At 46.2% G+C, this 27,538-nt stretch overlaps 2 protein-coding genes across 5 annotated transcripts; one reads left to right on the top strand and one right to left on the bottom strand.

Moving 5' to 3' along the window:
* Positions 1-36: 36 nt before the first annotated feature.
* Positions 37-23,709, top strand: RNF10 (ring finger protein 10). Of its 4 annotated transcripts, XM_086761986.1 has the most exons (18): positions 37-187; positions 2,943-3,153; positions 11,383-11,585; positions 12,570-12,769; positions 13,792-13,882; positions 14,909-15,093; positions 15,174-15,310; positions 16,574-16,734; positions 17,303-17,431; positions 17,590-17,848; positions 18,074-18,207; positions 18,994-19,111; positions 19,457-19,558; positions 20,066-20,200; positions 20,867-20,964; positions 21,194-21,254; positions 21,407-21,565; positions 22,447-23,709. In XM_086761986.1, exons 3-18 carry the CDS (start codon positions 11,511-11,513, stop codon positions 22,521-22,523), a joined length of 2,121 nt encoding a protein of 706 aa, XP_086618112.1. In that variant the 5' UTR covers positions 37-187; positions 2,943-3,153; positions 11,383-11,510; the 3' UTR covers positions 22,524-23,709. The 4 variants fall into 4 exon arrangements, with proteins under 4 accessions (XP_086618112.1, XP_086618113.1, XP_086618114.1 ...); XM_086761985.1 differs by lacking the exons at positions 37-187; positions 2,943-3,153 and adding an exon at positions 4,781-5,296; XM_086761987.1 differs by lacking the exons at positions 37-187; positions 2,943-3,153; positions 20,867-20,964; ... (1 more) ...; positions 21,407-21,565; positions 22,447-23,709 and adding exons at positions 4,779-5,296; positions 20,452-20,594.
* POP5 (POP5 ribonuclease P/MRP subunit) lies at positions 23,249-26,809 on the bottom strand. Its single transcript, XM_086761989.1, has 5 exons — positions 26,691-26,809; positions 26,477-26,619; positions 26,236-26,385; positions 25,595-25,678; positions 23,249-25,418 (listed from the first exon to the last, which is right to left on the bottom strand). Exons 1-5 carry the CDS (start codon positions 26,708-26,710, stop codon positions 25,315-25,317), a joined length of 501 nt encoding a protein of 166 aa, XP_086618115.1. The 5' UTR covers positions 26,711-26,809; the 3' UTR covers positions 23,249-25,314.
* Positions 26,810-27,538: the final 729 nt, after the last annotated feature.

The raw sequence follows: 27,538 nt of genomic DNA, 5'->3' as shown, positions 1-27,538 counted from the left end.
CGCCACTGCTGTGGGCGACTCGTCGCCATTACGGGGCAGCTCTTGCCCGACAGCGCCGTGGTTGGTGCTGCAGCGCTCGGGCTCCGTGACCTCCGCCGTGGACAAGAGCCGCCCCTGCGGCTCCGGTACGCCCGGTGGCGAAGGGCAGCGGCCACGCCCGCCGCGGGGCGGTGTGAGCCCGAAGGCGGTAAGCGCGGGAGGAGCGGCTGGTGACCGATTGCGGCGGGGCCAGGCTGTCCGGTCGGCCCGCCCGGGGCGGGGACTGGGGGCGCTCTGAGGCCTCCAGACAGGGCCGGTCCCGCGGCGCCCGCGCAGCGCTGAGGGGCGCGGGGTGGGTGTATGGGGCTGCTGCCGAGCCGGGCCGGGGCAGCCTGGGGCAGCGGGAAGGCTGAGGCCGGGCAGCGGGCACCTCCCTTGGTACTGAATGGCCGGCGGGGCCAGGCACTGGAGCCGCTGCACCTGCTCCGGGCTGTGTCGGGCTAAGGGGCTGGTGGGGTTGAAAGCGCCCCGGGGGTGCTTGTGTTGCTCCGGGCTGGAGCTCCCGCAGAGTGGGTACCTGGTGTGAGCATGCTGGGAAGCTGCCGTTCCCCTGGCTCTGAGCACAGGCTGTGCCCGTGCCTCTGCTGCAGCCGCCAAAACTGCTGCACAGCCACGGCTGTGGGCATGATGCAGGTTCCGCAACCTGGGGGTGAGCGATGGTGCTGGTGTGATTGCTCGGCAGGTGGTTCTGGGAGGTAGCTGCTCCTGCGACTTTGGGTGCTTTTCGTTGTTCAATACAGACATCTGTGGGTTATCAGATACTGATAAAAAAAATGCAGATCTCTCAGAAGAGATGCAGCAAGATGCTGTGGGGTGTGCCGTTTTGGCCGTAGAGAAATGTAGTGTTGAAAGAGAAATTACAATCCTCATAAAGAGTAAATGTTTGCTTGTAGTATCTTTTTGTTGAGCGCGGTCTACACCAGAAGTCAAGCAGAGTGGGTGTTGCTGCAGTTTTTGGAAAAGCAAGTTCTGTGGACGCAAGGTACATTGGACTTTTCCTGTGGGAAAACTGATCAGAAATGCTTGCATGCTCCCACAGCAAGTGTCCTAATTTGAGAGCTATTGGATGTGACAGTATATGATGACTGACTGGCATGTCTTGCTTTTAGTAGAGTTGTGTATCTTGGGTTTTGAAACATGGTAGGCTTCTGAGTATGATGGGAGAACACGATTGCATGCCCTGATACTTCAGTGGTATAGTTTGAGAACATGATGTGACTTTTGGATGGGAATTGCAGTCCCTGGGCTTATTCATGCTGAGCTAGGAAGGGCTGTGGGCTGTTTTTTCTTTTGTGTCTAAGCAGCAGGTGAGGTGTAAGAGGTAAGTAATGCGATTCTTATACTTAAAAGCATACGCCGCTTCTTAATTGCCTTTTCAAAAAGTGATACTTGTTGAGAAGAGACACATTAATGACAAAAAAATTGTAGTCAACTTCTGGGTGAGAACTGTGCTGATGCTGAGTTCTGCAGAGTCTGAGAAGAAACACAGGCCCACTTGGCACTGCACTGTAGGAGGGAAATTTGACAGCTCTGTGTCTCATGAGACCAAGCACTTCATCTACTTCCTCTTGCTTGGAGTAAATATTCTCTGTTTAAGGCTGGTTAGAGCTATGGATTGTTGTTCAGAATTGCTTGTTCTTACAGGACTGCACACTGATGGCAGTGGCTTAGTGCCCTCAGCCTTCCTGAGGAAGCAGACGTTGGTCTTCAGGGGTAGTGTTGGGGCTTTTTCTGGAGTGGTTGGTGTTTTTGCTGTGTTTAGGGGAGAAAAAGGCAAAAAAGTGCCTTGTATTTGTTTTCTTTCCAAAGTCAACTTCTTTATTAATAAAAAAGTTAAGTGTATTCCATCTTTAAGAGTTTTATGACTGTTTTATCTTTTTCTCTGATGTTGCTCCTCCTCCTTTCCCTGCGAACAACCACCTTTCAAATAAATCTCTTCTCAAATCCAGACTATCGGAACGCTGAGCTAAACACGAGTCGGTAACCCCGCGCTGTGCAGAGGAGCCCTGTGGTTAGGCGGGGCAGCTGTCACTGCTGGCAAGCCCTTGCCCCGTTCCCAGGCTGCCAGGTTGCCCAGTGGCTAACTGCCCGTGACTTGATGCAGTTAAGGACTGCGCGGGGAGCTTATTTGAAAATAAGTTCACTGTCCTGCGTGTGTTGTCAGCTTCCTTACAGAGGAGGAGCGCGCCAGCCGCTTCCCCGCTGCGCTGGGAGCTCTCTGTCCCGTGGGAGGTAACGGCCTCTGCTGTTACGTTATCTGGAGATCAACGGCCCGGCTGGTGGGGAGCACCGGGGGGCTTTTAGCCGAGTCCCCTTCCTATGCGCTTGTGGCGTCCTCGGTATTACCGCAGTGTTGGACGCGGCCGGGTTGTAGCCGGTGTCCCTCGGTGTCCCCGCTTACCGGCGGCGGGGGGGGGCGCAGCCACCGCGCGTTCCCGTCGCCGTGGGACGCGCCGCGGGGCATGCTGGTCTGAAAAGGGAACGCCCCTCCAGGAGGGGCCCAGTCCTGGCCAATGAGCGGCCGGGGTGGTGGTGGCGGTGACCAATGGCTAACGGTCGGTGCTCAGGGGGCGGGGCTGGGGGTGCTCGGGGGCGGCCGCAGCGCGCGCGGGTCGGTTAAACCGACTGAGCGCGAGCGGTGCGTGTCCCGGCGGCTCCCCCGAGCGGGGCCCTTCCCCAGCGGCTGCATCCCCTTTCCCCCACCCCCGGGAGCTGCAGGCCGGAGCCTTCCCTGCCGCCGCGCCGGGCTCCGAGCCCTTGGCGGGGGCCGCGGGGCTTCGTTCGCCTCCCCTCGGCAGGGAAGGGCCGGCGGGGCCGGGCGCTGGACCGGCTGCGCCTGTGTGACTGCTTGGCGGGTGGTTCTGGCTCCTGCGGCCTTGGGTGCTTTGCTTTGTTTATTACAGGCGACCACGGGCGCTCAGATGGCTGTGATCAAGGATGCAGACGTGTCGGAAGAGACGCAGCGAGGCGCTGCGGAGTGTGCCATTCAGTCTCTGGAGGAGTGCAACGTTAAGTGTGACACTGCAGCTCATGTGGTGAGGATAAGTGTTTGCGCATAATGTCCTCGTACTGAATGCTATACGGACTTCAAAAATAAAGCAAAAACATTCGTAGGTAAGTAGAGAAGTAAGTTCTGTGCACACTAGATAATCTAGTCAGACTTTATCTGCAGAATGGTGTCTTTATTTTCCTTTCTATCCCCCTTATGTGCTCTTTCCCAGTTCTTCCCCTTCTCTTTCACAATTCTTCGCATTTAAGTTCTTTCCTCCACTCCCCAAAGACAGCACTTGACATGGTAATGTTAAATTCGCAGTGATCTCTTCTGCAGGAGTTTGACAGGAAATATAATCCTACCTGGCAGTGCGCTGTGGGAAAAAATTGTCTCATGAGACCAGTCACTTCATCCTTGTCTGCTTGGGTCCTGTCACTGCTCTCCTCCTTGAGGGTACGTTAAAGCCATGGACTGCTTCTCAAACTCTCATCTCATTACTCAGTCATGTGCTAATGGTGTAAAGCCAGGTGCCTTCAGCCTTCCTGAGGAAGCAGACCTTGGCCTTCAAGGGCAATGGCAGGGATTTTGCTAGCATATTTTTATTGCAGTTAGGGGAAAAATAACAAAAAAAAAAAACCCCAAACCTTCATTGTATTTGTTTTCTTTCCACAGACAGCTTATTTGCTAATAAAAGTGGTGTGTTCTGCCTTTAAAAGTTTGATGGCTATCTGATGGCTATCTATTTCTAGTATTGCTCATACTGTTTCTTATTTTCCTGTGAATGTGGATGACTAACTTTGTTAGAATGTTTCTTTTCTCAAATCCCAAACATCTAAACACTGAGATAACCTCCTGTATAATTTGCTTCGTAATTCTAAGAATAATAGACCTATATAGGGAGTCTGTTATGAGACTTCTCCTAAAATATTTTTTTATTGGTTCTGCCCTTTCCCATTCCGCCCCTACTTTTCTTGTAAGAAATCTGGAAACTGATCTCCCAGTGAACTTGAAGCTTGTGTCCCTAAAATCATGGGAAAGGCATGCAGATACAGTCAAGATCTTTTAATGTTATTTTAAGAGTTAATTAAAATGCCTTTAGAATCTCTGCCTTGTGGGTTTTTTTCCCATTTTTCTTTGAAGGAAAAGTTTTGAAGTATCTCTTGAATTGCAAAGTTATTTTCTTACATTCACAGTTGTTTGCTCCAATTCAGGGGAAATTTGATTCTTTATGTCCCCTCAGGCCTCTCAGTTCACAAGCTTAACCCGTAGTTCTGTCAACTCCTACCTGCTGAAGAGCTGACAGTGTTTAGTTCTTTCTGTTCCAAACCTCTCTTATTCTTTCGTTTTGCTTTTTTACATTTTTCCCCCTCCTGTTTTGCTGGATGTACGGCCCCGAAGCCCGAGCTGTTCCTGCTGCTGCTGTGGGAAATAAAAATGAAGGCCAAGACCCCCCCCAGCCACCCGGTCGTTATTTCTGGGCGCGGGGTGCGGTGCGGGTGGACGCTGGGCCCGGGCGAGGCCGCCGGTCCCGCAGCCGTGTGCGGGGCTGTTTGCCGAGGAGCGCGGTGGGCGGGGGCGGCCCGAGCCCTGGCCCGGTGCCGAGGTCGAGCGTGGCGGTGGGTGCGGGCCGGGCGTGGCGTGGGGACTACAGCTCCCGGCGTGCTCCGCGGCGGCCGAGGGCTGCGAGTCCCGTGGTGCGCGCGGGCCCGGCTGCATCCGGGTCCCCGCCACTGCTGTGGGCGACTCGTCGCCATTACGGGGCAGCGGCGGCCGAGCCGGGGCCGGGGCGGCGCCGAGGAGCCGGTGGGTGCCTGGGTGGCGCGGACCACTCGGGCGGCTGGCAGCGCCGGGCCCCGCGGGGCTCCGTGAGCAGCTTCCTCCCTCCTCGCCCGGAGCCCCGCAGGCCCGGCCCGGCCTCCCGCGGCCTTCCCCGGTTCGAGCTGAGCAGCGAGAAGATGTCGCCATGAAGGAGCCCGAGTCCGCGCTGCGCCGCCCCCGCCGGTCGCCCCCGCGGGCCATGAGCCTGGGCCCCCGCCGGCTCAGCCAGCGCCCGTCCTGCCCCCCCGCTCAGGGCCGCCCCTCGCCCGCCGGGGCGCCCGTTGATGCTGCAAAGCCCGCCCGGCGCGACCCCCGCCTTAGCCTCCGCCATGGACAAGAGCAGCCCCTGCGCCTCCGGTACGCCCGGCTCCTCGGCCGGCAGCAAAGGGCAGCAGCCGCGATCCGCCTCGGCCGGGCCCGCCGCGGGGGAGTCTAAGCCCAAAGGCGGTGAGAGCGGGGACGGGAGGAGTGGGCGCGGGAGGGGGGTCGAGCGGCCGGCCGGGAGTCCCGGGGGTTTCAGGCCGTCAGCGATTGCCCCTCGGCGGCTTATGGGTCTCGCTGGTGGGTCTGGAGCGGGGGTAGCTCGGGAGGCAGCTGCGGGGGGCCGTGGCCTTGTCAGGGGTTGGGTTTGTGCTGAAGCCGAACTTTGCCTTGTCGGGTTGTTTGTCTCTCAGCTGGGTTTTAATAGGCTTCGTTTTAGGTCGCTACTTGTTTTGCTTTCTTTTTCCTTCCTCTTCCGGCTTTGTTCCCTGTTCAGCGAGCTGCGGTTCCTACTCTCTACTTCCTTTGGGGATTAATGCTTTATCTCCATTAGCAGTGCAGTAATCAGCTTGAGAGCCAAAGCTGTTTTCATAGTAAGGACATACATCTGCCAGTTAAGAGAACCCTTAACTTTATTCTGTACTCAAGTACAGAATACATGTTACTTGAGGAGGTCTGGTATTGATGAACAGCATTCCCCTTATTGGCTGTATTTCAGTCACCTACTTTGGAGAAGTTCAGAGTTAGTTACATATTATTTGCTCATCTGGCATTAAACCAAAGTCATTGCAAACAGCTCGTTTTGCTGACATAGCAGTTCGGGAGGAGCCATTAGGGTTTCTGTCATCTATCTTTTCCAGGTAAGACCTGAGCCGCCTCCGTTTCCCTAAACCTGTTTGGGAGCAGAGTGTTCCTGGCAGCCTTGCATTTATTTTTTTCTGAAACCTAGAAATGGGGCAGTAGTGATTAAAATTAGTGTTTTCAGTCCTGGAAGTACGTGTGAGGGTGTCAACAGGTTGCTACAACAGCATTGCTGTACTAATTTCCTTCCTCCTCAGTGGCTTATTTCAACTGTATTACTTCATGTCTCTGAGAAGGCAGCAGTGTGTTCCAGAGGGTTAACAAAATGAGTATCTTTACGGTGTTGACTCCTTTTTGGGTCTTCTGAATGCACTCGGATCCTGGGTAACAAAGTGTTACCTACTCTTCACCTGTATTAACTGACCTTTCACGGGATCAGCTGAAATGAGTGACATGGGAGGTGACTCGCCCCCGGCGTGTGGTGTAACTGTGCAATTATAGTTAACTTTTAACTTTGAATTCAAACACGTGAAAGTCTTTTAAGCAGTCATTTCTGGAGGAACTCCTAACTGATTTGCAAGGGTTTTTTTTGGATCAGCAACAGAACTTGATGTGAGGGTCATCTTATCCCTACCTACTGTTGTTTGTTTCAGTCTATTTCATTTTTTTTCTCCCCCTCTAATGAATGGACTGATGGAAGCAGGGGATATCGTGTGCTAGGTATGCAGCAAGAGTTTTAGAACCAGAGCTTTGGCTTCTGATAGAGTAACAAAGTATATAAACTTCTCTGAATGGACTGTGAGAAGCAATGTGAAAGGCTAGCAGACACAAGATTTTCCTGTTGTGGAGAACTGTTTTCTATCCCTGTTTCGCCAAGAGATACCTCATCACTACAGCTTTTTTAGTGATGTGAGATGCTATATGGAGGATTGCTCACAGAATATAAACATTCTTCAGTAAGGAGTTAAGATGGACTGTGCTGTTCCTGGTATGCGTTCATGTAGAAGAAACAGTATCTGTAGTGAGGAACGAAATAAAAGGCCTGTCATACCAGCCCGAAATAAAAGCATTAAGTGATTTTTGTGGAATGCCACTTTTTACAGGCTTGAAACAATGTCACTAGTAGCAGAGGAGCAGTGAGGAGAGAAATCCTGATGTACCGTACTCTTCCACTCCAATAGACTAACTTTTAATTAAAAAAAAAAAGAAAAACTTTTTGAAGACCTCTTTTTTAATAAAACATAATAAAATTTTGGCTTGACATAGTTGTGCTTTTAAGATGCTTCTTTCTTCGCTACAATAGAGGGCAAAGGAATATGGAATGAGTTGCTTCCCTTACGGTGCATTGAAGAGGCCTGGGAAAATTAGAATCTCTTTTAGTAGGCGTAGATGTATATTTGGGAATATCTTTACTGGACGGTACTGAAAACTAAAATGAGAAGATTCCCTCGGTCAGGTTAGGGCAAAGAACCACAGGATGAACATACCGGATGCAGCTGTGTTAAATTTTGGCTATATTTTGGTAGGTGTTGTGGCATGTCACAACATGGGATTTTTTTTCTTGAGTTCCTTATCATTTTATGTGTAGCTGATATGGTCCACCCAGTTTTGCTCCTGTTTCAGGAAAGATCTAGGAGGTATTCTCAAAATCTTGTGTCTGCTTTGAAATGGAAGGTATTCTTGATGGATCACAGACCCTCCTCAAAATGCTGGCCTTTTATTGCAGAAGTGACTTTTGCACTGATGGTCACTGGATTTGAGTCTAGTCAGGCTCTTGCCGTTTAGATGCTTTTCAGAGTTACCTGCTGTGATCAAGTCCAGCAGAAAAAATGAAGTAGATGTTCATGAAACCTTGCAGTAGCTTCTCCTTCTGTTTCTCTTGCAGCATGTCTTGAAATGGGCTAAATAGGGTACTATGAACTCTTGTACTTGTGGAAGTGGGATTCCAACTGCCTTCCAAACTTAGCTTTAGATACTAAATCGAACTAAATTGAAGTGTACAAGAGAAAAGTTTCTTTGGGTTATGTTAGTGTACCAACAGGAGTCACATCCCATTAGGATGGAATGAAGTAGCTAAGGAAAATAGGCTTGTTTCCCTGCAGTCCTTGAGACCTGATGGACAGCATTAGTTCTCACAAACGTTCCTGGGCCTCATTATTATGGTGTGAGCATACTTAGCTGGGGGGCGTGGCTGCTCAGGCACCTCTTGCTCACTGGGATGTTTGCCGTAGCAGCAGCTTCAGTTTGTTTTTGTGAACTCGCCCTGTGGCTTAAGTGTGATCCGCCACCGAACGCCTTACGCAGTGTGATTGGCTTCAACGTGGCTCAACTGAAAAGAAGAGGCAAGCAAAGACGGAAGGAGGCTGTAGTCCACACTGCAGTAGCAAACCAATACTGCAACTTCAGGACCAAAGAGATCACCTAGAGCTGCTTCTAGTCCTGCAACCTTGATCTCCTCTCTCTGGATCTTTGGAGACAGAGGTCCTGTAACAGAATGTGGCATCCAGCAGGAGAAACCACAGATGTCAGAGCTTGCTCCAAAAGACAAGAACGGCTTTGTTACTGGTTTTATAAAATTATGTATACAATATTTTTAATAAGTCTGTGTTCTCTTGGAGTGTGGATAGGTAGATGTATTTATTATAGGTTTGATCTTGCGAGAACAGCAAAAGGACTGAGGACCCGAGTGATGAGTACCTCACCAGCCCTGTTGCTGTTGCTCATTTCTAATTTTCCAGGAAAAGAAGGAAGAAAGAAACTCCCAAATCCAAACCTACACTACTTAAAACTGGGCTCTAACAAGACAGAATCTTCCACTTTTCTCCCTGCGTGAGTACGGGTAGCCTTGTCCTGCCCTGCTCGTGATGAGAACGCAAGGAGGGATCATACAAAACAGAGAGGTCCCTGGCATGTGGCATACTGGGAAGGCTGGAAGGAACAGCACTGTTTAGGTTCAGGGTGGGGGAAAAGTGTTCCAGTTTACACATATTCCAAACTCTTGGTTTTTTGTTGGCTGATTTCATTATGGCTCTGATGGACCAGAACGCTCATTAGGGTAATTATTCTGGGAGGGGAAACTTGCAACCAGTAGAATCAGGTTTGAAGCGTTGTTAGACTGTCGTTTGAAGTCCTTCCTGAAAAAGGTGCAGCTGGAGAGGACTTTGCTATAGAATGTGAGTCATTATAGTGACTCCCAGAGGCTCTAGGAGTTGGTCTGAAGGGACCTGTAGTATGACAGGAATGTGTGTAAACCAGCTGACTGACAAATCTGATGGTGACGAACTTGATTAAAACTGTAAGTGGTAGGAAATTCTTCTGTCAACTGCAGGTACAAGCTGTTCCTGGGCCTTGTAAAGACCCACTTTAGACTGAAGTTCTCCTCTTGAGTTGTTTCTTTTCTCCCTCTTGGTGACTGTAGAGAAACTGCAAAGTTGCTGTAGACACAATAGGCATGTGCCTCTCTAGCGCGTTCACTGAAATTGCAGATTTAAGAAGGTGGTTGAGCTCTAAAGTGATGAGCTCTGCTCCTAAACAACTCAAGTAGTTGTCCAGACCTCTTCAAAATGACTGAATTTTTGACCAGAGACTCAGTGGTGTTGATTTTAGCCTCTGCCCTACAAACACTCTCAAAAAACGTCTATCTAAATAATCATTCAGCCAGACCTGGTCACACCCTCGGTACTTGGCAGCTTCTGGTGTGTTTTTTTCCTGATAATGCTCAACCCATGTCTTTTTAGCCTGATGCGCATTATAGCACTGCAAGCTGTGCAAGCATGTGTTTGAGTTACACATCTGTGGTTCAGACGGAGTTGGTTTAATTCTGAATTAAAGGATTAGCCTTTTGAATAGCAGAGTAAATGACCAGTTCTGGCAATGAAGTTTGTCTGCAAAATGTCTCTGTCACATCATGTAAAAGTAATGATAGTGTCTTTTCACTTTGGTAGCTGTAGTTACAGACAAAGACTGAAGTCTGCCACGTGCAAGAAACAGTAGACAGCCACGAAACCCAGTCAAGGCACTTTTATTACCTAACTTACTCTTAAGAAGTTGGATCCTCAGTAATGTACAATAACACATACACCTTTTAGTCCACTGTCTTCCTTTTTTTGGGAGTGCAGGTGAGAGTAAAAACTAAAAATAACGAAAAAGTGAGGCTTTGTGTCAATGATCCCATTCCAGCTATTTTAAATGCCCAGGTAGGTTGGAAGTGGTGCCGGGGAAGGGGAAAACTTGAGGCACTGGTAATGAAAACTACTCATATGAGTAACACAATCCTGAATCACAGTGATGTGTTTGCCTGCCACATAAGATTTATATTAAGGGATGGGGAGGACTACAAAGTGGAAAAAGGGGAAACTGGTTGGCTTTTATGAAATGGGTCTAGGAATTGTGTGAGGTGTTACTGTTTGTGTAATGCTTACCGAGTGTCCAGAGTGACTTTGGGGCTGGCTGGTGTGGATATACATCTTACTGGGCCTCTGGAGTTTTGCTTCCAAGCTTATGAACATAAGTGCTACGAATAAAACATAGGGCAGTTGGTGGAAATGCTAGGTTAAGTGATAGGTAAGCAGTCTGTTGTGTCCTTGGGGCAACTGTGTTCTTGTGTTAAGATTATCACAGTATTAATTTTCTGTTCTAGCAGTCTAATGAAGCAGCTGTTTAGACACAGGAAACCCCTCTCATGAACCTGGCTGATTTTTCTGCTCTTGCGGACTTTATTCCTGCAATATTGTGCTCTGTGCTTTCAGTGTCCTGTGTTAGGGTCAGTGGTGCACTCAGCATGCTTTCGGGCAAACAGTTCTTGTTGTGTAGATTGGTGGACTTAGGTATGTGCGCTGCAAGGCCGAAGCATTGGATTCGTGCTTCAAGACTGATAAGCGTTTGTTGGCCTCGTGAAAGAAAGGATATTTTTAGAACAGAATTTAGGTCTGCTAAGCATAGGGGGCAGAATTGAGGGAAAACAGGGAATGGGATCTTGCAAAGTGGGAAACCTCGAGACGAACGTGGGCAGCAGTATATTTATGTAAGGGAACAATACATGATAAATTGTGTGTTTTCAGAAAACTGAATGAAAAAAAATTAAGTAGTAGTTGTCAATTTTTGTAATGGGGCGTGCAAATGTGATGCTGGTGTTTATCACTTAATGTACCAGGCAACACACTAATGCCTGGTGGTGGCAGTTCCAAATCTGGTTAAAGGAAATTCAACTGTTCTAGTAAAAGATAAAGCATAGCCAAATACATCCTTCTTTTATACTCCTTGACTAATTCTTTGGGCAGTGATAGGAATGAAACTATTTAGGTTGCTGGGACGATTTGACGTCCTGATAAACACCAGCCTTTTAACCAGGGCCCAAGGCCGTGGCCGAAGTGAGCACAGTGCCGTCTCTGAGGTGAAGCTGACTGAGGTGCAGTACACATGGACAGCTCTAATGCTGCTAATCTGATTCTTGGGTTTTTTTTTTCTTTCAGATGGAAAGAATGCGAATGGATCCAAACAGCGTTATAATCGTAAAAGAGAAACTTCATATTCAAAAAATGAGAACTTTTCCAGTCAGTCCCGTCGCTCCTATTCACAGAAAAGCAAAGCTTTTAACAAGATGCCCCCTCAAAGGGGAGCTAGCGGCGGAAGTGGCAAACTTTTTAGCTCTTGTAATGGTGGAAGACGCGATGAGGTGAGAATTGTAATGCCATGCCTCCAAGACCTTCTTTCTTGGGACAAGAGAATCGCTCTGACCTGCCTAGATAGGTCTTCTGTGTTCGACTTCTAGGCTGGGAAGGGAAAGAGCGATAAGAGGTGCTAACATCGTTGAGATGCCAGAGTGAGTGTGAGCAGAACAACTTGGCAACAACAGAAGAGGAGTGCTCTCTGCTGTGAGAGACTTGCAATAAAAAATGCCATCTAAGGAATGGGTACCTAGACAGGCCGTATACATATCTCATGGAACAGAGGTCCTTCGTGGAACTTAGTGATACAGTTTCTAGCTTTTAAGTCTGAGGTGATTGTGTCTAACCACTTCAGTGTACAAGTTTGCATGCAATAGTGGTATTGGGAAAGTAATTGTGTTAGCCTTGGTGACATCAAGATGGAGTGAAACTAGACTGAGGCTTTTGTGCTGATGTGGGTCTAAATATTGTAGATTACTCATGGGTTTTCATTGATACTCTTGATTTTTCAGTTTTAGTGGATGAGCAACACTGCTCACCTAAATTGCTGACTGTTAACACTAAACTGCTTTCTCTGTTGAATTCTCATTCTTTGCTTCATTATATGTAAGCGAACCAAGTACAAACTGTGCAAAGAGTAATCTGACTTGTATTACTGACTGTCTAAAAGAGTATTGTCAGGATGTGAACAACTTTCTTCTGTTATTAACCTTGACTGCTAGGTTTTGCTAGCTTTCACTTGTCCTTATGTAGGTTGTTTTTATCCTCTCCTCCTTTGGATCAGTGTGGGGTAAGACCACTCAGTCCTAACTTTCAGGTTCTCATGCACTTCTAATGCTGCACTACTTGATTTGCAGAACTGGAATGGGAGAAGGTGAGTGAGTGGATGCTGCGTATTCTGTACGTAATCACGATGGGGCCTGGGTATCAACTTGTACTGATGCTTTTGCGGTAAATTCTAGCAAGTTCTAACAAAAGCTGTTGTCTCTTAGGTAGCAGAGGCTCGGCGGGCAGAGTTCAGCCCTGCCCAATTCTCTGGTCCCAAGAAGATTAATCTGAACCACTTACTGAACTTCACTTTTGAACCCCGTGGCCAAGCAGGCCATTTTGATGGGAATGGACATGGCAACTGGGGGAAAAGGAACAAGTGGGGACATAAGCCTTTCAACAAGGAGCTCTTCCTGCAGGCCAAGTGAGTGGAAGACCAGCAGGGCTCTTAGACTTCTACAGAGACACTGAGCTGTAAGGGATGATCAGCCAGGGAATTGTGTTTGACCTTGACTGCTTGCGTTGACTTTTCCAGGGTGAAGTTACGTCTCCATAGTGTTTTTAGTGGTAATGACTGTACTTGAAAGGGATACAAATATATCAAGTTGTCATCATTAGCTGTTTACAAGGTATCTGATGACAGAGTCATTTAGATACAAACCAATTAATCTTCTGCTCTAATTTTCTAGCGTTGCTTGCAGAGTATGACAGTCCATTTGTGAAGACCTGTGTAGTTCCCTTACAGCAGACAGTCGTTTTTTTTTTTTAAAAATAGTATATTGAGATGGTAGCTGTAGCAGTTACGGGATGAAAGCCAGTCTGAGTTTATAAGTCCCAGAAGCAATTACTCATGTGGGTCTTAGATCTTAAACTGCTGATTATTTCAGAGGCCCCTGGGTATGTGCCCAAATGATGATCAGTATAGTAATCTAGAAGCAGAATTCATTTTGACTGGAAATAATGGTCACTTTCACTGGAATTTGAAGTGTGTTCAGGAGTTTATCTATCTGATTGTGTTAATAACTATTTTCAGCATTGATACTTCTGATTTTTTCCCTATTGTTTTAAGGCTCATTGTAGTGAAGTCTATTTGCAGGAACCTCAGTAGTTCTATTTTTTGTGAGCATATTTTTCCACTTCTGGATTCCCTGTTTTTTAATAGATCCCCGATGGAGCTGGCTGTTTCTTACATGTTTCTGGAACACCACTCTGCCTGGCTCATTCTATAGTGAGTGTGTGGTGTGTCTAACTGAAATTAGACACATCTGTGTTCTGGAAATCTGGTTGTGAGTTGAACTTTTTTAGTTTTTGTTGGTAGAAGTTACTGGCTGCATCTAGCAGTTTTCTGCTGGACAAAGAAGAAACTCAGAGAATCCTATAGGATAGTTCTCAAAAGAATTTTTAGAAACAACTGAGTGGATCATCTGTCTCTTTGCCTTTCCCCAGCTGCCAGTTTGTTGTCTCTGAAGAACAGGACTACACAGTCCACTTTGCTGATCCAGATACCTTGGTCAACTGGGACTTTGTGGAGCAAGTGGTCAGTTGTGATGGGCTAGATTTTTTTTTTTTTCCCCCTCCTTCTTCTTATTAAGAAGCTCAACCTGTCTTTAACTCTCTCTTTATCTCTGTGATGTTACGTAAAACTCAGCTGTTTTTGAGTTGAGGCCTCTTCTGTCACTCCCACAATACTGGGAAAGATCTGTCATGGAATATATTATGAAATACTTTCATGACAGGAAAAGAGAAGTGCTAAAATCTATTAGGAAAATTAGCAGCTTCTTCTTGCTTTTGCAGATGGGAGCTCATCAAAAATAGTATCTGACATTCTGTAGACAGAGTCCTTGTGATTGGGATATTAACAGAAAACTTGGGCATGAGTCCATGGAAGAGGACTAGAGCGTAGAATTATGAAGAATTATTCTGTGCATAGGTGGCCCATCTTGCCTAGCAACAAAATGGAAAATCTCTTGAGATTGTGAACTCTGGGTTGCCTCAAGTAGAAACTTATTATCTACCAAGACTAGTCTTGGTGTAAGCTGGAGAGGAGATAGGCTTCCTATTACCTGACACTGTGAGACAGCTGAAAAATCTAGGTGCTTGCTTGGCAGTTGTGTTTCTGCAACATACAAATGCTAACAAAGTGTCTGGCTAAACTAGCATGTTCATGGAAATAGGTAAGTTCAGTCTCACAGTTAAACAGGGCTGCGCAAGTCTGCTTGTGTAACTGAGGCAACAGAGCTCATTTGCTTTCTTCTCAGTGTCTGAATTCAGAGGATGAAGATGCTGCTAACTCTTAGAAATGATGAATATATGAGGGGAAACATGAGAAGAGTGACTTTTTTAGTGTCGTTAGAAATACCAGATAGGTAGCTTTGAAGGTTATTCCGTGTGCAGTCTGACGGTGTTACTTAGTTCACAGTATACTTAATTTCTTGGTAAATAAGCAGAGCCTAAAGAGCTGTAAGATTAATATGTTACAGTAGATCTTACAGGTGGTTTATGCTGTAGCACAGGAACTGATTCTGAAGTCTAAAACTTGTACTGTTCTTATGTGCCATTTCAGCGAATTTGTAGCCATGAAGTGCCCTCTTGCCCAATATGTCTGTACCCACCAACCGCAGCGAAGATCACCCGCTGTGGGCATATCTTTTGTTGGGCATGTATCCTTCACTATCTCTCGTTGAGTGAAAAGGCCTGGAGTAAATGTCCTATTTGTTATGGCTCTGTTCACAAGAAGGATCTCAAGAGGTGAGACTTGATATTTATTAAATGATGTCTCTTTTTTGAGATGTTATTTTTACCCTACTAACCTCCTCCTTACATTGCAGTGTTATTGCTATGGAAACACGGCAATATGCAATTGGTGACACCATTACGATGCAACTTATGAGAAGAGAGAAAGGTGTTCTGATAGCACTGCCCAAGTCTCAGTGGATGAATGTGGTGCAGCCTGTTTACATCGGAGGTGAGCATATCTGAGTACTGGTGGCTGGTGTCCTGCTCCCAACTGCGATGAGGGTTGACCACATTTTAATAATAAGCTTTCTACCTACACTTTGTTTTTGTGTTTAACTTGTGTGCTGTTTCCCTTCAAGTTACTGCATTGCAGACTTCTGCCTTCTTAATCATTTGTTTGGTGTGTTTTTTGTATTGCACAGTCATTGGTGTGCCTCTTGCTGCTTTTGTTGGCTCTTCAGTGTCCGTAACTCTTTTTCCCTCCTGGCTCCTCATTATACAGCTTAGCAAAAATAACTGTCTCTGTCTAAACTATTTCAAGGATGTAATCTTCAAAGAGGTTTTAATCATCTTCACTTACTAACTAAAATCTGTGAATGATATGGGAAAATAATCAAAATTATTGCAAACCTATTCCAAACATCTGTTGCCTGACTTCTTCAGTTTTCTCCAGTCAAGTAATGTGACTAACACATCATCATCTTATCTGTTAGTATCACAGAAATTTTGTGACTAAAGTAATTTTACTTAACGTTGCTGTTTTGTGGGCTGTCTTGGCTCGCTTCATTTTGCAGTCACATTTATGACAGGCTGCGTGCATTTAAGCTCTCTGTAAAAAGTCAAGTCTCCTAACATATGATAGGTATCCAGTATGCTGTGTGTGTGCTTATATATTTCTCAGTATTTGAATGTAAAGGACTTTAAATCCTTTCATAGAACAAATAAAAGAACAATTATGGGATTTGAGATCGTTCTAAACCCTGGAAATTCAGCATTAACTTGGTGTTCTGTAGACAAGGTTGGACCCTTGGGGAGCAGTGAATATAGGTCCCTTTTGCAGAACTTTCCAGTTGCAGTATTTTTGAGTATATAGAGAAGAAGAGGAAGCTGCAGACTGCATTGCTTCAGGAATTTTTGACCACCCAAGGCTTCTCAAAGGTGGTGCTTCCACAGCATAGAAGTTTAGACTTGTTTTTTTTTTTTTTTTTTTTTTTAATGTGTAGCAATGGAGTGGTGAAGTGGCAGGTTGAAAGTGGCAGATAAACTGCTGTGTGGTGGAGATGTGTGTAGCAGAGCAGGTATGTGGCACCAGCTTGTGTCATCAAGGGTAATGGTAATACACGGAGTCTGTGTCAAACTCTTGCTAAGTATTGTCTGCCCTGGGGTGGATTAACACACAAAATTGAGTGGTAACAAAACTTCAGAAGAAAGAGCAGTCCAAACCGGTGCCTCTACGTGCGGATATTAACGATTTGGTGCTTCTTCTGTTCAGATGACCAGCACAGTCAGTATTCAAAGCTGCTTCTGGCATCCAGGGAGCAGGTCTTGCAGCTGGTGATTCTGGAGGAGAAAGCAGCATTGCTAAAGCAGTATGAGGAAGAAAAACACACCCCAGAAGCTTGCTTTATTGAGGCAGCTATCCAGGAACTGAAGGTGAGAACGTCTTCGGAGGCTTTTAGTAACTTTAGTTTTAAGAGCGGGCTGAGTGCCTATGTTCTGCTGTGTAAATGGTTGCGTGTGATGATTTTGGTCTCTACAGTGTACATGCTAGTGAGGTGGTGGTGTTTGCTGCTAGAATAGCGTTATAAATCTTGGAGGAGACTATAGCCTTTAGAGACCACGTATCTGGCATGAAGTTCAGGATAATAGAACAGGATACTTCTTACTGGATGGTATTCCTTCCATCAGTGTAACACAGAGCTCTGCTTTCAGAGGAGGATGTGTTTCCCTTTCAAACCTAGCAATTTCTAGGATAACTTCTGTCAGACAGACATGAGCAAACCTGCAGAATATTCCTTTTCAAAGCCTTTAAGTGTCCTATAATGAGTGTGCTTTCCAGTAACAAGAAGGAGAGGACCTCTTTTCAAGGGTCACTGTTTGTCACAGATGAATTACAGACCTATGAAAACCTGAGGTATACGACAAGGCTAAAAATAACTATGGTGATAACCTCTGGGCTTAAGTAGGAAACTGAAACTTGTTCTCTTTGGATGACGTGTAGGAGCGAGAAACAGCACTTTCTGCTGACCAAGATAAAAACAATGGTGTTGCTGGAATTAGTGCAGCTGTGGAAGAATTGGTCCTAGAAAGCTCCAGGCCTGTGGAGCCTGCAGTTTCCCAAGAGAAGAAGGTGGGTGACAACTCTACTCTGGCAGATCTTGTTAATACTTAATTCTGCCGCTTTACACTGCAGTGTGTGGTGAACTGCTGCCAAAGATTTTTGCAGGGATGATAATCTTTTGAAGGAGGTGATGTGTGGTACTAACTGTATGCTTTCTGCTGTGATAGTGTGATGTGGAATATCTCTCTGCATTTGATGAGGAGCTTGTGGAGCCTTGCTCTAACCTGGCAAGTTCCTTTTCACCTCCTGTGGAAGCAGAAGAGGCAGTGCTGGATGAAGAGGAAGTGCCTGAGGTGAATGCTGTAGAGGAGCCTGATATGAGTACTACAGAAGAACCAAATCCAGCTGAAACAAGCTACCAGGAATCTAAAGATACAATTAGCAGTGGACATCTTAGCAGCTCTCCTTTTTACTATTTTTATCAAGGTCAGTGCAATGAAATCCTGGGATCGTGGCGGTAGAGATGCCTGCTTTGGGATCCTTCTTGAGGAAGACGTTTGTCACTTTGTTAGATGCAACTAACCCCTGTGAAATAAAACTCCCACAGAAAATCAGAAAGGAGCTTTAATGTTACTACTGGATAATGTACTGAGTGGGGAGGAGGGTATTGAAATTTAACAGGCAAAGAACGAGTGATATCTTCTTTTATAGCGGAGGATGGACAGTGTATGTATCTTCACCCTGTGAATGTTCGATGTCTTGTTCGTGAATATGGCAGCTTGGAGAAGAGTCCAGAGAAGATAACTGCAGCTGTAGTGGAGACAACTGGCTACTCAATGACAGAGGTAGTTATTTTATCTTCTGACTAATTAAGGGCCTTTGTTTTAGCAGGTTGATTGTTGTGGCTGACAGGTGAGACTCTTTTCAGTAATAAGTAATAACTGTGAATGGGAGGCATGCTAGTCTGCAAAGGGCATCTGTGTACGGCAGAGAAGTTCTGGAAGAGGGGGTGGGTCTTGAATTCCTTTACCTTAGATAAAGACAACTGTAAGAATTGGCATGTGCAGTAACAACTGTTCTTAATTCATCTTTAACATGTGCAGTAACAACTATACATAATTCTTAATTCATCTTTAAGGAAGGATTTGCTCAATTAAGAATGGATACAGAGGTAGTAGGGAATTGACTTCAAGTTTTTGACTCTGTGAGGAAAAATACAAAACTCAGCTTGTTTCAGTTTAGCAGAGTGGTGGTCATTGGCCCAAATAATTTAAATGTAAAAGGCAGATTTGGTTGAGTGCAAAAATAATTGTGTCAGAGGACTGGTATTGTAGAGTTTTATTCCAGTGATGAGACTGAGAAGGGAGGAATAACAAGAAAATCAGTAAGCGAGCTGGAGTTACTGCATCCAAACCTGATTATGATGTAGTTGGTGGAGATCTTGGAGCATTTGGTTCTGACCCAGGGCATCCTTCACGTGTTTGTAGTTTATAAAGTGATTATTGCATCACTGCTGCTATTTTTTTTCATTTGATTGGATGCATGGTGGGCGTTCTATATCCGTAAGTTATTCATCACTATGGCAGCCTCTAGACCCTGTTGTGATGATGCATCTGCTCTCTTTTTATCAGGATATAAGGCAGCGTCATCGTTACCTCTGTCACTTGCCCCTCACCTGTGAGTTCAGCATTTGTGAACTGGCTCTGAAGCCACCTGTCATCTCTAAGGAGACTTTGGAGTTGTTTTCAGGTTAGTACTGCCTTTCTAGTAGGTTCTGTCATGTATCTGTGAGGGTGAAGGGGAAGTTGTTCTTACCCCTTAATGGCAGAAAAAAGAACATACATAGCAGCTTTACGCCTCTTACGCCAGCTGTCTTGTGACTAGTAGGCAGAACAACTCCAATTTACTGATTTATAGGCAATAATTATACAAAGAATAAAAACAGCCTGACTGCTTGGAAGAGTGTATGTTGTTCGTAAACATATTTTGTTACTAATGTGTTAGAACTGAATATATTGTTCTCAAAGCTGGAGAAGACATTGCCAAAGTATTGGTGTGGTTTTTGTGATATCCAATGCTGTGCATTGCTCATAGATGACCTTGAAAAGAGAAAACGTCTACGGCAGAAGAAAGCTCGTGATGAACGACGGCGTGAACGCAGAATTGAGATAGAAGAAAACAAGAAACAGGGCAAATGTAAGTTGTGATTGAGCATAACTAGTGGATTTCCAGTAATCTTCAGTTGCTGAGCTGATTTCTTGAGCCGTAGGATGAACTCTAAGGCCTCTAGTTTGTAGCGTGTACTTAGAACAAGATTACAAGGTATTAGAAACAACGTCTGTAAAGTTAAAAATATAAGCTATTTTAGTCAGAATGTTAAATGATGTTACGCAATTGCTGCATAATACTTGCACATTATGGGAGAGACAGAGGGCATTCGAGGGCACAGCTATCTCCACGGTGTATATAGGTCTCGGGATTCTTAGTTTCTGTTTTTATAGTAATCACAATATACAGTGAAAAGTGATGAAGGAAAAAAAATGCCTAGGAACTGCTTCCATCCAGCAGCAGGGCTTGTACTGGTCTCCAAAATAGAGAGTGGAAAGAAAATTGAGTTGGCACCTCCTAGACTCCTGAAACAACTTGCATATTGACAGTCCTCCCCCACATTGTGTAATGCTTTAATTTAAAACCTCTTTCTAGATCCAGAGGTCCATATTGCTTTAGAGAATCTGCAGCAGTTCCCTGCTTTTACCTCTTGCCCCAGAGAAACTACCAGCATTGATCGTCAGAGCTTCTGTTTGTCTCCTCTTGGCAGAAGCCCTGTGTTTCAGACAGGTGAGCATCTGCGAAAACACGTAACATCTGGCTGTTTATCGTTATTTTGGTATATACTGCTCAGGTCAACAGGCTAAACTTTCTTAATACTGATCAAAGACTGCCTCTTTCCTAGATTGCCTATGAGATCATACACAAAAAGCTGACACAGCTAAGAAATGTTCTGGTCTTTTGTCTGCTTTTTACTACCTCTACTTCAGTGACAATATGAGATCTGCACTGTAGTTACCCCATCTTTTAAATCTTTTCAGAAGCAGAAGAAAGGAAAAAAAATTCCCCCCAAAAGGAAGAAAAGTGCATATGCCAGGAAAACACTGGTGGCATTTTTTCTTTCTAGCCTCTCTATGTTCCCCACCACATTATACTAAAATAAAACTTAGTTGATGAGCACTCAGTTAGGTTGTTGTCCAGTGATGCTTTCCAAATGTTTTATCTTGCAGTTCATAAAAACGTTAAATAGAAACCTTTCTTTAAATGTTTTTCCTCAAAAAAAAAAAAACAACAACAAAACAAAAACTCACCAATCCAGTGGATGGAACTGATGAGATGAAAATGGTTAATTACATAAGATAATAAAACTTTATTTCTGTTTCATCCTGATAAGCAGCATAATGAGTGCCTTTGCCAAATGCAACTGGTTTTAATTATCTGCTGCTTTGTCTGTAGAGTCTATTCCAACTCCGCTGTCACCTGCTGCCAGCCAGGTCAGCCCGTTGCTCTGTGGGAGTTTAGAAGAAGAGTCTCCGTTCCCTTCCTTTGCCCAGGTAAGCCTTGTAGCAGAGTCAATCTTGCCAGAATTACTTGTGTCTTAGTTGGGGATTAGTCTGAGAACAGAATTGCTTCCCCTACCAAAACAATGCAGGATAAATCTTATGGAGACAACATAAGGTTTGAGTGGTTGAAGGTGTTCTTATTTTTTCTTGCCACTTAGGGGATATGCAGGATTGTTCTAGTACATGGGATTTAATCATATGTTACAACTTTTTTTGATAGATGTTGAGAGTTGGAAAGGCAAGACCAGAAACATGGCCTAAACCTGCTCCAAAGACAAGAGGTAAGAAAATTTGGTATTACTACTTCAGGTTCTTTCCCATGCATCTGTATTTAAGAAATCTTGCACAAGAAATCTCTGGAGCTTGGAGGGGCATTTGCACTGCAGAAGTTTTATACAGCCTTTTGCCTCTCAAGGCCCTTTCCTTCTTTCAGATGAGAGCACTCTGGCACTCCCTGTGCCAGTGGATAGTGATGGAGAAAGTGACAGCTCTGACCGCATACCTGTGCCCAGCTTCCAGAACTCCTTCAGCCAGGCTATTGAGGCAGCCCTCCTGAAACTGGACAAACCGTCCACCGCTGATCATTTATCAGGTAAAAGACAGAGGAGGAGGCATGAAAAATTTTGGAAGTGATGAGTATTTCCTGTTCTTCCTCTGAAAGAAGTGAGAAGAGCAATTCTGGGGACCAAAAATTGGCCGCAGAACAGTTCTGTGGTTTCTGAACAGCTTGACTAGGGCTTCTGTTAGCTTAAAGCAGCTCTCTTAGAGGGAGCTGAGAAGATCTCCAGCTAGCAAAGAATCTTGTTAGGACAAAGATGGCTTTTGATAATCATGTTTGCCATGTCTCTACTGGAACTTTAATTTAAGCTTTATCTCAAGGAAGTTCAGGTTATGCACTTTTAAACTAAAAATCCCTGAGCTACTGAACTACCACTTAAGTTTGACCAAAACATCAAGGTAACTGCTAGCTGATATTTCACACTGGGGAGTCTGAAACAAATTGAGATGAACTTAAACCTCTAAGGCTGGTGCTGGATGAGAAAACGTATTTATAATGCTCTGTTCTGACGTTTAGCGTTGGCTTGTTTGGAGACTGCACTGAATGATGGAGAGTTGAATCGGAAGGTGTGAAATTGAGTATCAGCTCTAGTTGTGTTTTTTGGACATGAATGAAAGCGATTCTTGTCTGAAAGGCAAGCTGCTGCATGCTTGCAGTCCTTGGATCTGCTGTTGCAACAGCAACTTTAGAATCGGTTAGGCATGTTTATAGGTGTGTTTTAGGTGTGATGGAGTCTCCTTTAGTTTGTCTGCAGTAATTTTTTTGATAAAATTAAACTATCTAGTGCTCGGTGAGTTGATAGGAAGTGTCATGGACCTGTAGATGATATTTTGGCTAGGGAAGACCATTTATCATTTTGCTGTGATGTTTCTGTTCCATGAGAAGAATGACAGTATCATTTTAATTCTTCACAGAGGAAAAGGGAGGCAAGAAAAGAAAGAAACAGAAGCAGAAGCTACTGTTCAGCACCTCTGTTGTTCACACAAAGTGATTCTGCTATTCAAGAGAAGTTTCCTCTCCTGGTTTTCTTTTCATTTTGCTTTGTTTTGCTGCTATAGTTTAAGTATTTATATTTGAACAGACTAAACTTGTGTTTCCAGGGCTTCTGGGGGGGTTCAGGAGGAAACCATGACAGTATATGTTGAAGTAAGATCTCTTTATTCCAACTGCTTAATCGGTTTATGCTGAAACAGAGTTTTGAAAGAAACAACCCAGAGACAAATCAGCCAAGGCTTCTAGTCTGTGCCAAGTCTGTTCTTTTGGCCTAATAAGCAGTATGAAAGTCTTCACAGCTGTGTGGCACTGCCAGAATACTGCAATATTACCCAAGTGAAGAGGCAGAGAGCCTTTGTTTCCCTAGAAGTTATCACGGGCAGAAGGCCATCTGGCTGTGACAGTAGTGCTGTTTCAGTAAATCTGTCAAACTGCTCTCTTGAGAAACTGGTTTCTGCCGCACTGGAAATGGACAAAAGAGCTTCCTTTAGCTGCTATGTCTGTTTGTTTTCTAAAGAGCAAGAATTCCTCCTGTTCTCCTGGCTTGGAAAGACTTAAAGCTGAGGTGAGCATAAAGCAGAACTTGGCTACTTGGTTTTGAAGTGACTCTTGATTAATTTGTGTATTTCAAAATGCATACTGGCACTAGTGGTAGAAAGAACCTCCTGGCTTCTCTCAGTTGTTCAGCTCTGTTTTAATGTGGGTGAGTGAGGCTGCTAACTATTTTCTTTCTTTTTTTTTTGCCAACCATGGGCTACACATTTTTTGTAACCTGATTATCTAGAATAAACACTCTACCCTAGGGCTCTTGATAACTACCTGAATGGTGTTTTGACACTGGCTGCTCTTGAATTGGAAGAACAACTGATAGCTGGAGTCTGTAGATAACTTTTATCCCCCAGCAAGAAATGGGAGTCTCTTGTACTGTGATAAGGGCCTGTATCCACTTGGTTCTGGGATGCAAGTTGATCTGCACTAAGCACCTCTGGCTATAAACATGCCTCTTCTCGACCCCTCCTGCTCTTTCTTTGGGTGGTCACATTAAGCACTGCTTGTGATTTGATTTGAGCTAATGAGTTAAGTGGTGTGGATTTTGTTAAATAAAATGAACTGTAGGTGTAATGTACCAGTCGAGGCCAACAGTTGCAATAAATCATATGCACAGAGTAGTGCACACTTCCTGAGCTGTAACTAAACTGCCGTATCAACGTGGGTACCACTTAGTTGCACAGATTCAAATCTTACCTTTGTGCTGACAGAATCCACGCTGGGGAGCTGGTGTGAAGTACCACCTAACTTACACTGCAAGACTGACCCGTGTCTTATCTTCAGCCCCACTCACACCAGTGGTCTGCCTGCATTTGCACAGGCTTTAAAAAGTTGATGTGCGCTGACTGATGTGAGCAAGGAAGCTGTGTGTTTGCTGGAGTCAGGTATTTTAACGGCACTGGTGAGGTCATTGGCTGTGTCCCTGCTCAAAAAGTCTACGTTGATACATTGATGCTTGATCTCCAGGCAGTAGGCTCCATATTATACAAGCACGTCCTCCATCCTCCAGGCACTTGAGCGTGTGCATGGGAAGCTAGTACCAAAGAGGGTATTTCACAAAACTGTATGCAGCTGTAAACCAGAAGGAAGGGGGATGGGGGAGGTAAAGAATACTTTTGCTGCTGCAGGAGGATAGAGGAAACACTTGCAAAACATTCTTTGAAAGCAGCTTGACTTCACGCTTGGTCACAATTAACTACACTTGATGGAAAGACAGTACAGCATGTCAGATGGGTGCAAAGAAACTTAAGACAAGATGCCTGAAAGTGGTAACAAATCTTGCTGTTAATGCTTTACATGCACATTGGAAAATGATTGGCAAGTGCAGAGAAAGCAGCTAAGTAAGAAAGATTCAAGTATGCCGTTAACTGCGTCCACAGTACTATTGTTTCCTATTTGCAATAGTCATTTCAGGCCATGGAACAGGAGTAACTGCTTAGTGTCTAACCAGTGTCTGTTGTGTTCTATTTTCTCTACGCATTTATAGTCAACTTTTATTTGCTTTGGGAAGAGACACAGAATAGCTGGAGCTGGTGTAACTGACCTCCACATCTCACAGGCACTAGAACAAGTAAGGGAAGTGGTGTGGGCAAGGGAGCCTGGCCCTTCTGCAGGGGCAGTCTCCACAGGGCAGCATCTTCACGTTGTACCTTGTTTTCCTATGGATTCGAGAGAGAATACCAGCAACGCTACTTTCCTGTAACTGATTGGTATAAACTTAATAAATATCTAAGCAGTACTTGTACCTATGAGTTTTATAATGGGTCAGATGGAGCTTAGAGCTCTACTTTGCATTCCCTGTCATCTTCGCTCCTGTGTACACAACTGGTACTTGAACTCAAAACAGTGTGTAGCGCTATGGTTAGCAGGTGCACTTGTAGATAAGGTGGAAAACAGTAGGATGTTAATGCTTTTTCTGTACTGGAGGAGAATAACTACATTCCTTGTCTATGCCAACTGCCTAAAGCTCACTTCTGCACCTCAGCATGAAGATTGCATTGAGCTGCTACAGTTTTTAGGAGTCAGGTGTTTTTGACTCCTGGAGTGAAACAGGCAAGTAACCTACTCAAGTATTTTTTTTTTAAATATTTATTTAAGAACACTCAGAATAGGGGAATGAAGTCTAAATATGAACAGATACTTTTTTTTTTTTTGTCCCTTGCTTTGCTTAACTCTGAAGATAACTGGTAACATCTTGATGAGACAAGCACAGAACAGAGGTGAACAGTAACAAATAACGCTCAGTCTGTCTCTGTGCCATCATCATCTTCCTCATCTCCACTTTGAGACGCCTCTTCTGTAAGGGAACAGCTCAACAAGGACTTCTGTACACACCGTCTCTCCTCTGCAATAAAGAGAGCAACAGAGGGTCATTACTTATCTCTTCACAAACACTGGAATATCCTCAGCTTCTAAAGCAAGGAACGTTTCTCAGTTCAGGAATTCAAAAGTAGCCCAGCATATCCTACAAAACTCCCAGGAGCTGAGGCTACATTTAGGAAAGCAGCTGGAGGAACTCACCTTCATTCGTACAGTTTTGCAGCAACATCAGCAGCTGTCTTCTATTATACTGAATGAGAAATTTCTGACATGTTCTTATAGTACCTGTAGGAGTCACAAAAACAGTATGTAAACATCTGCACAACCAAGTGGGTCAGAGCTGCTGGTGTATTTTCTGAAGACCACTGTACTGGCTGACAAATGTCTCAGGCAACAACTTTATTAACGCAAGTGCTAAGAAGGTGCTGTAGACTTCATTTCCTCCCTGTTGAGGTTAAGAGGTGGAATACTAATTTCTAACATGTACTGCCCATTATTGGCCCAAGTGGTTGATTTTCAGGACGTGGACAATACTATACTTTGAAAATACATTTTTAAAAGAAAATAATGTAATGCAGCATTTCTACTCTCGTTTTGTTAAATTTAATGAAGATTCAAGCAGAATTAATGAGGGTCTCGACAAAGAGCTGCTGCTACCAGTTTCTCATTTAGATCTGCTAAAAGCAGCTAAGCCCATGATGCAAAAGATGTGTCTGTCACACCCGCAACACTAACATGGGGTTCTTCCATTTTAGCAGGCCGGGAAGGAAGGGTTAAGCTCTGCAGCCTCCCCCCGCAAGCACCAGAGGCCCAGCACCGGGGCAGCTCAGGCAGCGGCTGACCTCCGACGTGCAAGGTGTTGAGGGAGCAGGGGTAGCGCTGGTTCCGGCTCTCCAGCTGCCTGACGAAGGGGAGCGCGGAGCAGAGCAGCCTGTAGCAGTCCTTGCGGCACCGCAGCAGCACAGTCCCGGTGTAGGCGTTCAGGTACTTCACTGCGGGGGGACACACGCACCGGTGAGCCCGGCCCTACCCGGAGGAGCCCCCCACCCCTCGCCCGTCCGGGGCGGCGCGTCCCGCCCGCACCTGTGAAGGAGATGGAGCAGCAGGCCAGGCCGTAGTCCCCGTGCAGCCGCCCGATGGCCTCCCTGACGGCGAGGCCCACCGCGCGGTCCTCGATGCACTGCCGGCACCGCGGGTCCTCCGAGACCACCTCGCACAGCACGTACCTGGAGGGGACGGGGCGTCAGGGCGCGGGTCCGGCCCGAAACCGCACCCGCGGCGCCGCCTCCCGCCTCACCTGTTCTTGAAGCGCACCATGGCGGCGGCGGCGCCCGATCCGGACGGACGCTGCACCTAGCCAATGCGCGAGTCGCCTCCGCGCACCGCAGCCAATTGTCGTCGAGCAGGGGCGGGGACAGAGGAAGGACTTCCCGGCCCCAAGCGCCAGCGTGGTCCCGCTGCCCTTTAGGAACCAGCTGCGGAGTCTACGCATGCGCGCTGCTTCCCGCCTCCCGCCTCGCCGGGTCCGAAGGGGCGGCTCGCCCGCCGTTTTCCCGCACCCTCCGCGCGGAGGCGCGCGCGGCTCGCGGCTGAGGGGGCGGCGGGCCCCGGGCCCCGCTCGGTCTGCGGCAGGTTTGTTCCTGTGGCTTCAACCCCTTTCGCTGCGCTGCTTCTGTCCGCCTGGGCTGGGGTGACCCCAGGCCGCTCTGTCAAAAAGCCCCAGTGAGGGAGACGGGGGCCCCGGGGGGAGGAGGGTGAGGACGGGCCCGCTGCCGCAGTCCCGCTCGGCTGGGGCAGGCGGTGAGGCCGCCGTCTGCGCTTGCGGGGCCGAGGGGTTTAGCAGGGCGCAGTGGCAGCCCCGCGCTGCCGGAGGGGCTGTCTGCCCTCGCTGGCTCTGGAACCGGTATTTACAGCTCCGCAGGCGCCGGTGCGTGGCGTGTGCTGGGGGTGTGCCGACTGTCCGACACACGGAAACGGCCGAGGAGACTCTGGAACAGAGCTACTTACAGCGACTTCTGTAGCGGTTTTCAGAGCTGTGATCTCCGAGAGATGATCTGAGCAGGCGGGGAGTGCTCTCGGAGAAGATTTGGGGAGAGGGGACGGTGTGGGGTAAGACAGGAGGTGGGCACCTGGATGTGAGGTGGG

Source organism: Chlamydotis macqueenii, chromosome 17, assembly GCF_036417535.1.
Source record: "Chlamydotis macqueenii isolate bChlMac1 chromosome 17, bChlMac1.mat, whole genome shotgun sequence".
Lineage (NCBI taxonomy): Eukaryota > Metazoa > Chordata > Aves > Otidiformes > Otididae > Chlamydotis > Chlamydotis macqueenii.
Note: the sequence above shows the minus strand (reverse complement) of the source record. Positions and strands in the feature narration are given on the sequence as shown.